Below are 13,611 nucleotides of genomic sequence, written 5' to 3' on the forward strand. Positions count from 1 at the left end.
CAATAATTAAATGTTGTACAAATCATATAACATTTATTTTACTACTGATTAATTTTTAAAACTTCCATTTAGAAACTTACAAAGAAAATGGGCATCATTGAGGAAATCTAAAATGAATGGATAATGTATGCAGTTGAAAAAAGATATGCAAAATAATGTTTGGCATAAAGGAATATGTTTTGTAACATCTTTCATAATCTGTCAGTGGGAAAAAAGAAATTCCACCTTTCAATGTCTGTTAACAACCCTAAGAAAATGAACTAAATGGATAGACAATTCAGTAATGTCCAACAGATAACTAAAATTCAAATTTTATTTTCCCATATGTATCAGACAATTTTTTTCTGACAAGACTTTACTGAAAGATGAAGTGCAAATGGGAACCCTGTAAGAATGTTTATGAGTTGTACATGACATATCTTAAGCGCCACTAAGTACACATTGAATACTTTGTAAGTATATAGGCATATCAACATGCAAGTGTCATGTACCTATTACAATATGCATTTTGGTTTTTGAAAATGTTAACGATAACAGTAGATTCAATAATTGTGTTTATCTTCTGTGCAGTATGTGTGATTTCGGTGCATCTTCTTTTCAGCACAGAATTTATTGTTATGCTGTCATAAATATACCCTTCCAAAAGTTATGAATTTCATGTCATATGAAGAGAACATTTTATTTTTGAAGCTACATTACTGGGAACACCTGCATTTCTGGGTACCATTTTCAGAGATAAGTCTTTAAATTCTTTTTAACATGGCAGACTTGTTCCAATGTTGGTTATGTTGAAATATTTATGATAAAAATGGAGCTTTCTTGAGGGAATATTTTTTGGTTGAATAAAAAGCTAAACAACCAATTTGCAAATATTGATGTGAACTGAATATGAAGAAAATAGGTCAGTAATCCAAACTCATAAATCCTTGGGTTACTACTTAACTGCATCATTGAATCTACAATAAGTACAGCAGGTACAGTTAAATAAATATGTAAAGAGATTAATTTCATACATTTGTAAGGAGAAAGAGTACTAGTTTTGAAATTTTTCTAAATTATTTTCCTTTCTATTTATGAGACTCAATCAATACGTTAGAAACACAAAGAAAAGCAAAAAGGATAAAGAGATAACAATTCAGTTTACATTTCACAGTTTGTTTTTTTTTTTAACCAACTGACCACTGCTTTCAACCATCAAATATTTTATTGCATATAACTTTCACTATCAGCAAATATAAAGAGAAAAGTGTCTACTAGTATCATGTAAAAGGAAAAGCATCTGAAGAAAGAAAACATTTGAGGTTTGACAGTACTGTGTGTAAGAGAAGTCTAATGTGGCATTTCATACTGCACTTAAAAGTCCGTGTAGGAATCACCGCTCTTCTGACCCTGGATGTGGGAAAAGTGCTTAAGTGCTGAGCCCTGGTAGGTTTCTCTTTTGCCCCTGCAATCTACAAATATCTTTTAAGTTTCTTCTTTTGAAATATACAGTATATTTCATAGGGGAAAATAGTGTTTTTTCTTTACATCTTTTTCACATTTGGGCCCATTCTCTCCAAAATAACCATACATTTTTTGATATATATATATATATATATATATATATATATATACATATATATATATATATATGGAAAAGATGGTAAAGATTACACCAAATATTATTTGTAACATAACCACATAACATAGATATATTTTACTTTAAGCATATTTTATAGATTCAGCATCATAATTTGAGATAATTTTTGTATCCTTTTTTCCTAAAGGAAAATCTGCTTTCAAAATGTCATTTCCTTTTAGAATAATTAAATTACATCATTTGAAAAATTCATATTATGTCTACGTAGCCAAAATAAAGTGGGTATTTGTGGCAATACTTTGCATTCATTATTCAGGGATTATTTGTTAATGAGGAGGCAGTTTTAAATGTTTAAATATTTGTCTTACATAGATAACACTTCTTGGAAAAATAAATCACATACATTATTTTTACTTAAAAGCACAGCATTAATTTATAAGAAATTGTTTATTTTAAATATTAAATGAAATGTCAGATTGGATTGCAAAGTGTTGCCATTTAAATTATTTTAAAAATCAACACAATTATATCACATTGAAATAGTAAATAGTCATGCGAGGAACTATCCTTACAAAGTTACTGTATTTTGCTTATAGGAAAAGTTAATGACAGAAAAGGAAAAACAAATGCAGATCCATACACCGTTGAGTACACTGAAAGTAAAGTTGGCTTTTGAGATTTCCCAGGGGGTGGGGAGCGGACTGTTAGGATAGTTGCAAAAGAGCGCTTCCTGGGATATCTTGTAAATAATTATTTCTTCTATTTATTTCGAAGTATCATAGCCCATGTTAAAAGTGAGAGGTAGAAGGATTATTGTAAGTATGCATGGCAGAAAATTTACCAGCTCTATCCAATAACTATTGCATTCAATATTAATATCTCAATACATAAAAATGCTGATGAGTTTAGAACCCATTTTTACATGTTGTCCCCTTTAGCTCTCTTTATAATCTTGCTACTTTCAATCCATTGCCTTTGGAAGGGTATAAGTGCAAAGGGCATGTTTGGGGTGAAATAGAGAGAGAAAGGGAAGAATGAGTAGAAAAAGAAAATATATTAAAAATTTCCATTAAGATATAGTGACTCTAACTATTAAAGGTAACCTATGTTCTCTGATTGAATAAATTTGTACTTGTAATAAAAGTACCACAATCCATTAAAACATACACACATTTCAAAGAAAGTTTAAGAACCCCAAATTCAATTAGATATGCATCAAAGTTGAAAACTCAGGTTATCTCTTTCTCTCCAGTAACTCTAAAAAAAAGGTCAGATAATTTTATTGTGTCACGTTAATGATTAAGAAAGACTTAACGTGTTATGTCACTTGTATTTTTAATTAATGCTTTAATATGCAGGAGGTGGAGATTAGCAACCTTTTAGATCTTGTTGAAGAATTTTTTAAAATCCCTTTGCATTAAGTATCCAGCAATAGAATAGCAGATATTGCACTGAGTGTATTTCAATATTGCCAGTGTATATTTCAAAACAAGTACTACTATCTACACTAAGATTTCCTCTTTCCCAATATTCAAAATGCATATTATAATTCCATGGGTTTCCAACATCCATACACAGCAAGTACAAGATACTTACATGTACGTACACTGTAGTTACCTATATTTTGCATAGTTTTTAGTGTGTACTTTGTGCCACTTAATAAAAAGCATTACTCAGTAATTCTCATTACGTTTTTCATTTATTTTTGCTGTGGTTGCCGTTGTTTTTTTCATTTTTTTTTTTTTGTTTTGTATTGTATATTCTTCACAGATGACCATTTGCAAAGGGGGATTATAGTGGGCATTTTTAGAGGGCTCTCAGTAATTAGCAATGTGATGGGGAATTTGCAGTAAGATATGAGGTTTTGCATTTTCTCCACAATTAAAAAATGTAACATGAAATTTCATATTTATCATTCATTCAATTATCCTTATATCCAAAGAAAAAGTATTTTAATTGTTCCCCTTGGTAACACTTTGCAATAAGTGGCACTAAATTACACGATAACTGTTATGTTACATGGAAGAACCATCACCGTCAAACAGCTGCTGTACATGGGCCTATATGGAATCTCAATGCTGTTACAATCATGAGTACATAATTACAAGTGAGCCTGTCCCTTTAATTGAGATATTTATACTTTTACAAAGAAATAAAAATAAATGAGGTGTTAGCTTCTTTTGCCATATTTAGGAAAGTTAGTTTTCTTTCTCTATTTGTTATTTTAATTGTGGGGTTTCAATGCCAGATTAAGCATCTTGAATCAATATGAGATCATCCAGTTTCTAGATTAAACTCCAATATCAGTTTCCTTAAACTGCTTCTTGGATTCTCTGGTAAAAGAAAACAAGTTGGAATCTCTCTCTCTCTCTCACACACACACACACACACACATTACTGTGCTCATGCTCTCTATCTTTGCCCTTGCACTCACAAACTTTCCTTTTTCTTCCTAATTTTGATAATCGTTCTATCTAGGACACTCAAAAATGGAAACAAGAAAAAAAGAATGCTGTTTACACTTTTTTGATGGAGGACAATTTACACTGTAAACAGTACACTGGCAGAGAATAGCTACTTTTGGTAAAGAATAATGTTCCATATTCTACTAGGGGTGTGTGTGTGTGTGCACACGCCTTCCATTGTGTTCTGTGGCTATGGCTCTCTGGGCATATAAGTGTGCATGTTTCAGTCATGGCAATTCGCATGGTTCATTTAGAAATTTATTTCATATTTTTTCTGATTTTTATAGAAATGAACAGAATTTTTACAATTTATCTCGTTTGGTGAAAATCAAAAAAATTTTTTAAGATAGGAAAATATAATACCACTGCTGTTTTCTTTCAGTAACTGAAATGATACCTAATTCAAATCTATCTATTTTAACTGTCAAAATATTTGATTAGAGCTCACACATCATAATATACCAGTTAGTTTCATTTACAGAGTTCCAATGAGTTTTTATACTACTGTAAAGTGTTAAAAGAGTCAAAAGTCTTGAAGTGCAACCAATTTTGGATTTCTAATTTTGCAGTGCTATAAATAATGATTGAGTTATTTAGGCAACAGTTTAGCAGTTGGAGCCAAGTAGAATACAGATGAAATGAAGAGGGATGTAAATACAACATCGATGAAGAGTAGCAATTTTATAAATGCATCCTGAAATTAGGCTCTAAATAGTAATTGATGATGCAGTTTATACAACTTACTTCTGTAATAAGAACCTTTCCATTTTGTAATAACAGGATGAATTTTGCTTTGTGGAATCTTTCTAAAGATTATGCATTGAAAGGTATGAACAGTTTATAAACCTATTCTAGTTTCAATGTGTCTAGTAGCACCTACCTGATTCTCTCAAACTACCATACTATATTAACATATTATTGCATTTTTCCACAGATGGTATGGAATGAACTGTAAAAACAAGCATGCAATCACATCAATGCAGACTTATTTCCTTAAAATGTCATACTGTATATGATTTATTATGTTAACACTCAACCACATCATATTATTTATGTTCTGTATATTCTGAAAAAGTGCTGCTTGATTGACATCGTCCTTTTTCTCTTGTAAGAAATCAACAAGATATATGCTTCAACGATAAAAAAAAATTATAAATTCTAACGTTGTCCTTAAAAGATTTATACTTTTCTGATAAATAATCGAAGATACAGCACCCTTGTCTTTCATTTGATATTAATACATGATGTCATACTCAACCATTCTCATTTCCCAAAAATAAATTCCAAGATAATATTTTTAAAACCAGAGGCCATCATGCTTTCAGACATCGCAAGTATAGCTACCATATTGTCATATGTGTTTTCTTCTTAAAGGTGCAGTGCTTGTCAATGGGAAAATAATTTTTATCTAACTGGATTTTTAATCTTTAGCATATAGTAAATCTAATGAGCACTAATCTAGTAGTATCGCATTTTACTAGGAGAAATAATATGACTTTAGATTGACTCTGTGTCATATTTAAGAATACAGCATTTCTTAATGGTTAAATACACCAAAATTTCAGAAATAATCCAGAGAAAGAGACTCTCACCTTGGAGTTAAAAGCATGGCAGAAATTCTCTATCACTCACTGTTTCATAAGTTTGTACCTCACAAAATGCATAGACAGGAATTTAATATAAAGAATTAGTTCATTTATACAGAAAACATATCTTAAACACTTCTTTTTGGCAAACCAACATAGGTAAGCAGCTCTGGAACTGCCAAATTAAAATTTGAAAATTTTTAGCAAACTAAGAGTTTATTTTTAGATTATTATTCAACTGTGGTTGTAATTTAAAACCTGAGGCTGTGCACTGGTTGTTAGCTTAAAATTACCTTTCCTTATAACATTGTGCTTCCATTGTATAACAAATAAAAATTAACAAGAACTAGAAAAATTTGTTGTTGAACAGTGCTAGGACATACAGACAAAAATACTAATACATGTTACCTACTTATAATATTGGTTTAAGTAATATCTAAAGGGATATAATGGACATTAGAAAATGCTTACTCATGACTGAATTACCTACAGCCAAAAAAGTTAAATATGTATCAAATAATGTTTAATTGGATTTATTATATGCACTATATACAGATACTAAAATGTCTCAAAATTGTGCCCTATGGATATTTCAATTTTGTTTAGGCAGGTGAGTCTTTGTGGAGCAAATAAATCACAGAATCAAATTAGAGAAATGAATGAAATCTTTGTGATTCCCAAAACAGTAAAATGTTTGTAACAGTTTATTGGTATATGAAGCTAAAATAACCTAATGGTAAGATCTATATAATTATATAAGATAGCATGTCCTGATTGCAATCCACATACATGGCTCCTGTATCAAATACTAAATTTTTAAATAGCGAATTGATACAGCTTTACCAGTACAATCTCAAACACTCCAGAATCTATACTACAGTAGTTTTTTTCAGTTTGTGTTTCTTAGGGCATATGCTTCCAAAACATGTCTTTGAATATAGACATGTAGAAAACATCGTAAACCTCTAACATCTGATTGAACTTAAGCACATTAGGTCTTTACCTAATCCTGTTACTTGTGAAAGCTGTCCAATGGTAAACTGACAAGGTCTTTGATTTAAAGGGGACAAAAAATGAGGGGGAAAAAAACCTCTGCATACATTTTTTTCAATGTATAAAAACAATTCAATATCATGATCCAAGGAGATGATTAACATTGTTAAGGCTGTATATTCAAGCACTGTATGTTAAAAGAGCAATGGTGTGGAATTTAGGCAGTAAGAAATGTCCTGCATTATGGATGGTACAGTAATTAAAGAATGATGCTTTCGACAGCTGATTGTTGGTATACACTGGCTACTGATAGCAGTACGGTATGGAAGTTAATAAAGGTAGCAGAAGATGATAGAAATGAATTCTGAAAGATGATAGCCAGTTTTCTCCAGCAGCCAGCCCGGTAAGTAAAATTCAGAATCTCAGCCTGCATCTTAAATGAAGTATTCTTTTTTCTCTTCAGCATTGACTTGGCTGCCCTCAGCATTGATAATGGCTGTGTCAGCATCTGGTGCATCTTCAGCTCCTTTAGCTTCATTTGTTAAATATGTTCCTGTGGGTATTGGAAGAAAAATATGTTAGTTCTGTCAGACTGGTAAAATAGCCAGTATTAAAGGTATATTCATTTAGGAAGAAACTTATGCCAGATTTCTTATATGTTGAAACATATTCTGAGGAGTAAGAAACCACACAATTCACCCTTCTAAAGTTGCACACTTTCTTTCAGTTTTCTAGTATATGTTGTAGATGAAGCTGTGGTCAGGTTAACTAGTGGCAACAGCCAAACTGGAATGGGTAATGAGTACTTTGATTTCTTTAATGATGGCTTCAGACCATGTGATCCATGCAGCTGTAGCAATCAGGGCCCTTTGTTAAGATGTTGATAATGATCACATCAAACGTGTCACCATTTATTTTGGTAACTCCATTTAAAAGTAGATTATATCAATAGTTTGCTACCTAGCCCATTGTGAAAAATCACATATTTTCCTCACTAATATGGCCACATGTGTGTCCATAAACTTACAAATAGAAACATTACCAAATGATTAATGTTAGAGTTGAATTTCAGTCCTAGAGATAAATTACAAACTTGCTTCCATTTTTTTTTTTTTTTCTGAGCTAATGATTTACTCTGTGACTTTTGGCTACTGGTTAAGTATTATTTTGATAGCCAATCCAGCTTTAACGTTGAGTAAAATAATCAAGAATTCTCTGAAATAACTTAGTATTTAGATCTCTCTCTTTCACCCCTCATCTCTCTCTCTCTCTCACACACACACACACGCACATACACACACACACGCACTCACATAATATTTCATGAAGCTAGTCTTTAGAATTTTTTTGCCAAACTTAAGAATGCTTTATTAAATATAACCTACCTTTATGTCTTGCCAGATACCGTCCAAGCAAAAATATAGAACACAGAGTGACAAATACAACTACAGCCACAATTCCTCCTATAAGAGCATGATCAGGGCCAGTCTGGCCAGCCAGAGCATTGGGATCTAGAAAACAGAGAAAAATATTGTCCTAGTTAGTGTGTTATTTAGACATAGAATATATATCTTCATTAGAATGAGTTATGTTGAAAACTAGCACATTAAAATAAAATTTTATTAATGTGTATTACACCAATCATCTAGTCAACAAATATTTATTATGTGCCTATAATGTACAAAATGTTGTAGAATATAACATTTGACATATAAATTACTGTTGCCACTGAGTTTACATTTTAAGGGGGAAACAGGATAAACAAATACACATATATGATTTTGTATAGTTACATGCCTTTTCTTTCTCCTCTTCTCCACCTGAAAATATGTGTGTGTGTATTTTTAATGTGACAAATACAACTATACCATTTAAAAAATACAATTATGTCATAGGAAACGCTGGGGTTAGAGATTATAACTTGGTATTTACCATTATATAAATATTATTTAAAGCTAAGGAAACTGATGAACTCCCCAAGGAAGAGAGTCTAGATAGAGAGAAGAAGTCTGAAAATTGAAACCTGAGAAGCTCCCATATTTAAAGTCTGAAAGAAGTGTGTCCAGCAGAGTAGACTGAGAAGGAGAGAAAAGTGGGGTAGGAAGAGATCCTGGAGAGTACACATTAGTTGATCAAAGGGAAGATCATACTTCAAGGAGAAGGGGGTTTACAAACTGTGTTGTGTTATTGATAGAAGGAGGAAGATGAATATTCAACATTGAGGATTAAGTGCCTGTTGCACTTGTAACTTTGAAGGAAGTGGTTGGAAAGATTAGATTAATAGTACACTTTTACATTCTGCCTTTAGTAAGATATTATAGGAAAGAGCTGAGACCAGTAGAGGATGGCCAGTTTTCAAGCAGAAATGAAAAGATCAAAGAAAGCCCCACATTTTGAGCACTCAAAAGTTTGGAAAATCAACTATTTATAAAAGTTGCACAATAAGAGATAAAACTGAGGTTCTGAGCAACAAAATGCACTAAGGCTCAGCCCTATGGCAAAAGTCAGGTTAAGTGTACCGCCTATCCTCCAAAGTCCATTGCGTGCATAACTTCACGGGAGCTGCTTATAGCCTACAAGAGAGATTTAGAGAAAGTCAAATAAATTAGGCCTGGCAATTCCACTTTCAGAAAGTCTTAAAGTGTGGTTACAGGCACAAGAATCTGACAAATAGATTAGGAGTCTACTGTGTTTTTAATGGAACTATTGTGCCAAAGAAGCATATACCTAGTTAGAAAAGAAAAGAAAAAGAAAGAAAAGTCTGACAATTGAAACATCAAACAACCTCTGGACTCCCAAACTTGGTGAAAGCAAGAAGTGGCCTATAAAAGCTGTGTAGTCCCCATAGAGGGCATATTACCAAACACCCACTTCTGATGTGGCCACAGAGTATGACTGACAAGGTTGAACTTCCTGTAAGGTAGAATTGGAAGAAGCAAAAAAGAATGAACAGAAGAGAATCTAGTTTCTTCATAGAACTATAACTACTGCCAAGGCAGAGGGAACTTTTCATGCCACTCTGGCATATTTTCATAATTATTATGCATCAGTGACTACCCAAGTATTTCCCATTTTTCCTCTATTTCCAAAAGAGAGCCTTTATCTAAAGGAGTGCTTTTCCTGAATCTGTTCTATCATTGTGTTTTGTGTATGGGATGGAGAAGAGCATTGAAACTTGTGTTTTGGTTCATTTGTCCCTGGACTAACATATCCAGAGATGATGAAGAGAACTGTGCATATTTGAGGATCTTGGTCTTTGAGTTGGATACAGTGGCTTGATGGGACTTGAGGTTATCTCTTTGGACAGGGTTTAGCAATGGTTGATGGGAGAAAAAGAAGGTGTAAAAATATTTGGTGATCAGAAGGCTATATTGGGGCAGAAATTTCTAGCTAATAACAAATTTGTTTCCTATTCTTTCAGTGAACAGAGCTAGACATTTACCAGCTTCACTGGCAGTTGAATGTTAACCATGTGAGTTGTGTTCTAGACAACTGAAAGAAAGCCCAGCCAGTAAATGTCTCCCACATGTAACCTTCCCGAGTGATCTCAGGAGATGCAAGTTGAAAATAAGAGAACTACAAGAATGGGTCAGGCCATCTCAAAAAAAAAAAAAAGGAGCAAAAAATAAATCTGCCATGCCTCTGAATTCCCTATTCCTATTCCTAGCTTAGATAATTTAGAATCAGTTTCAAATTCCACCTCCTGCTCAAGTTCCCAAATACAGATAGTCATAAATTATATCCATTTTATTTGCTGATTATCTCTCAGAACTGAGCACTCTTTTTGGGAGCTGAAAAATCACTCTTGTTTGTACATCTGTACCTGTCATTTCCTGAAGGTAAATTCTGAGAAGTAGTATTGCTGGATCAGAGGATACAAACATTTTTAAAATACTTTTGATAAATATTGCCAAATTATATTGCACTGTACAAATTCATCCTCCACCAACTGCCCCAGAGTTCCCATATAGTATTACCAGCAGATACTATAATTAAAAGAAAAATTGTCAATCTAATATTGAAAAGCGTTAAATATTTTGTGTTAGTAAATTATAAGTTAACATAAATGTGTCTAAATACTATTTCCCATATTAATGCATCAATTTTGGAATGCCTATTTACGCAGCCTGACCATTTTTCCATTCAAAATTTCTGTTTTAACAGCTCTCTCCATAAAAAGATGAACATTTTTTAGCAATTTCTTTTTATATATCCTTCATTTCGGGTCTTTTCAGCCATAGATAAGTCTTACTATTTTATGTAATCAAATCTATCAAAGTTTTGTGTTATGATGTCTGACTTGTGGATCCTGATTTGAAATGCTTTTGTTATCATAAGATTATACACATATAGATTTCTGTTGTCATCTAACACTTTTATTATTTTATTTTAATCTATCTAAAATGTATTTTGGTCTATGATTTGAGGCTAAAGCATAAAGTATGACTTTAATTCTTCTGTGACAGACCGTTGTCTCCCACATTGTTTCTTTCATCAATATTTTTGTCACCATAAACTAAATGTCTACCCATTTTATGTGTTTCTGCATATTCTAGTCTATTCCATGTGAGGGGTCTATATATGCAATCCTAGGCTAATATTTTAGTTTTAAAAATCATTTTACTGCATTGGTAGAGAAGTCTTAGATCAGGTTCAGAATATTTTTGCAAGAAACAAAAATACAACAGATTGCTTATTGGAATTGTACTAATTTACAGATAGCTTTCTTTTATATAGTGCATTTTCCAGGATAATGGTATGACACTTCAATTATTTAAATCTTTAGTGTCTTTTAGTAAATTGTGTAGTTTTCTGATATAGGACCTACATATTTTCATTAATCCTATTTCCCATTAAAATAATCTTTTTAATATTTAATATTTTGAAACATTTTAGTATTTTAAAATATTCTTACTTTTTCATTAAACTTTATGACTCATTTTTCTTTATTCCATTCATATTTTGTACTCTGTTTTATAAAGCATTATATCTAGTACTTGTCAAGATCATATTTTTCATTTTTATTTCCTGACTGTCAAACTTCCTTAGTTTTATATTTTCTTTTTTCTACTGCTCTAATTAGTGCTTTGTTAACAATAATGACAATTTTGTCCTGATTTTGATGATCTCAGAAATGCATCAAAAATTTAAATGGACTAGCCACCATCCTCCTTTTGACATTGTTTGGTCTCTTTACTCATCTCAATATCTAGAGTTCCTTTTACAGCTTCTCCTTATCTAAAATTAGATAGTAAAGATATTCATATCATCATCCCTTGATCATATGAAGCACACATCTTGTCAAAAGAAAATTTCATGATAACAACATCCTTCAACCTTGAATATCTGAGTATTATTTTATTGTGAATAAACACTCAACTGGCTAAAGAATTCCGGGTTTTTATCTTTTTGAATTAATAATAATACAAGACAATTTGTCAGTGTTTTGACAATTTGTTTTGCCTCCCTTTCCTACCAAATAAATCTGAAATCATTTGGATTTGTTTGCCTCCTTCTACTTCAAGATAAATCTGAAATAATTCAATTTTCTAAATGACCTACATTTTCTGCATGATTGCTATCAGAATATTCGTTCTTTTCCTCCATTATATTTTGATATTTTAGCTGAATATATTTTGTAGTTTGTCTCTAGTCAGAATTTGACTTCATTTGTAAACCTACTTTTTTATTAAATTCAGATTAAGTTCGTTTGTTTTTTGGCTTAAGAATTCTTTTTTCCTACTCTACTTTTGATTAACAACTGTTCTTCTTTCCATTTTCTTTCTTAGAAAATCCAATTATGCACTGGTAGCAACTCCATATTTCATGTTGCATATATGTCATTCTTTCTTTCCTATTTTTATAATCATTTTACTAAATTACATTTTGTTTTAGTTATATTTCCCAAGTTTACCTACCATCCGTTTAGATGATTTGATTTTCTATCATAGATTTTCCTTTTTATTTCTTCCTAAAGAGTTTTGTTACTGATTATGACTTTGGTTTAACTACACTCTCTGTTTAATCTCACTCTGTTCTTACTTAGTAGATATTTTAAACAGTTTTATATGATTGACAATAAAAAGTGATAGTTTGATAATATTTTCCTCATTTTAGTATAATAATTCCATTTAAATATCCAGAAAAAATGGTTTTTCTTGGTGAGTATATATTATTTCTCTTCTTTTATTGCAAACCTTTTTCCATTGGATGCAAATTGAATTTTTAAATTCTATTTATACATCCTTACATTTTCTTTTCTTATTTTCACTCTTAATGTTGAGATGTTTTGAAGACAGATTCTCTTTTCTGAGGCTGGTGTTCATTCCTGCTCAGTTATAATGCTGCAGACCAATGTAGCTACAGAAACTATTTTTGTAACTGATATATGAATCATAGGATATCTGTACATAGTGGATGGATTGGAGAAAGACACTTGAGATGTAGATCACTCTTGGTGAAAGATTTCATTGATTTCGTATACTTTGACTAAAATCTTCACTTTCATAGTAGAGTCTCACATAATATGCAGTCCGTCCCCCTTTTTTGTACAACTTATACAAAGACAAATTGATCTGTTAGAATTTGTTTTAGATAAATTAAATTTATCATGTTCATTATTGAATATATTTTCACTGGTTTCAAATGCATTTATATATATACATACTACTTTCAAGAAAACAATCCGTAACATTTATATTTATTTGACCCTAATCATGAATGTTCTGCATACACTTTTATAATTTATAAAGGAAAGATTTCAACCTTTAGCCTTCATCTCATCAGAAAAATAAGTCAACATATAGTCCTAGGATTTTTAAGATTTCAAAGATAATGTGGTTTTAGAGGATGCTCCTTTGCATGCCTACTTGTAAATGTATTTTTTTAAACTAACATTTTTGGTTACACATTTTATTTTCCCCCCATAACTTTTAGAACTAAAATCTGTCCTTAATTAATTTCTATTCTTAGCATCTAAAACAAGTGA

The 13,611-nt window shown here is 31.5% G+C and overlaps 1 protein-coding gene across 3 annotated transcripts in view; it reads right to left on the reverse strand.

The window, feature by feature from the left end:
• Nucleotides 1–6,136: 6,136 nt before the first annotated feature.
• Nucleotides 6,137–13,611, reverse strand: part of CADM2 (cell adhesion molecule 2) — a 1,037,555-nt gene continuing 1,030,080 nt past the window's right edge. For all 3 annotated transcript variants that reach the window (XM_036851520.1, XM_036851521.1, XM_036851518.1), the window contains 2 exons: nt 8,009–8,134; nt 6,137–7,176 (listed from right to left, as the gene is read on the reverse strand). In XM_036851520.1, coding sequence (XP_036707415.1) covers nt 7,058–7,176; nt 8,009–8,134 — 245 coding nt within the window. In that variant the 3' untranslated portion in view covers nt 6,137–7,057. The remainder of the gene's footprint in view (nt 7,177–8,008; nt 8,135–13,611) is intronic.

Source organism: Balaenoptera musculus, chromosome 4 (assembly GCF_009873245.2).
Source record: "Balaenoptera musculus isolate JJ_BM4_2016_0621 chromosome 4, mBalMus1.pri.v3, whole genome shotgun sequence".
Taxonomy (NCBI): Eukaryota; Metazoa; Chordata; class Mammalia; order Artiodactyla; family Balaenopteridae; genus Balaenoptera; species Balaenoptera musculus.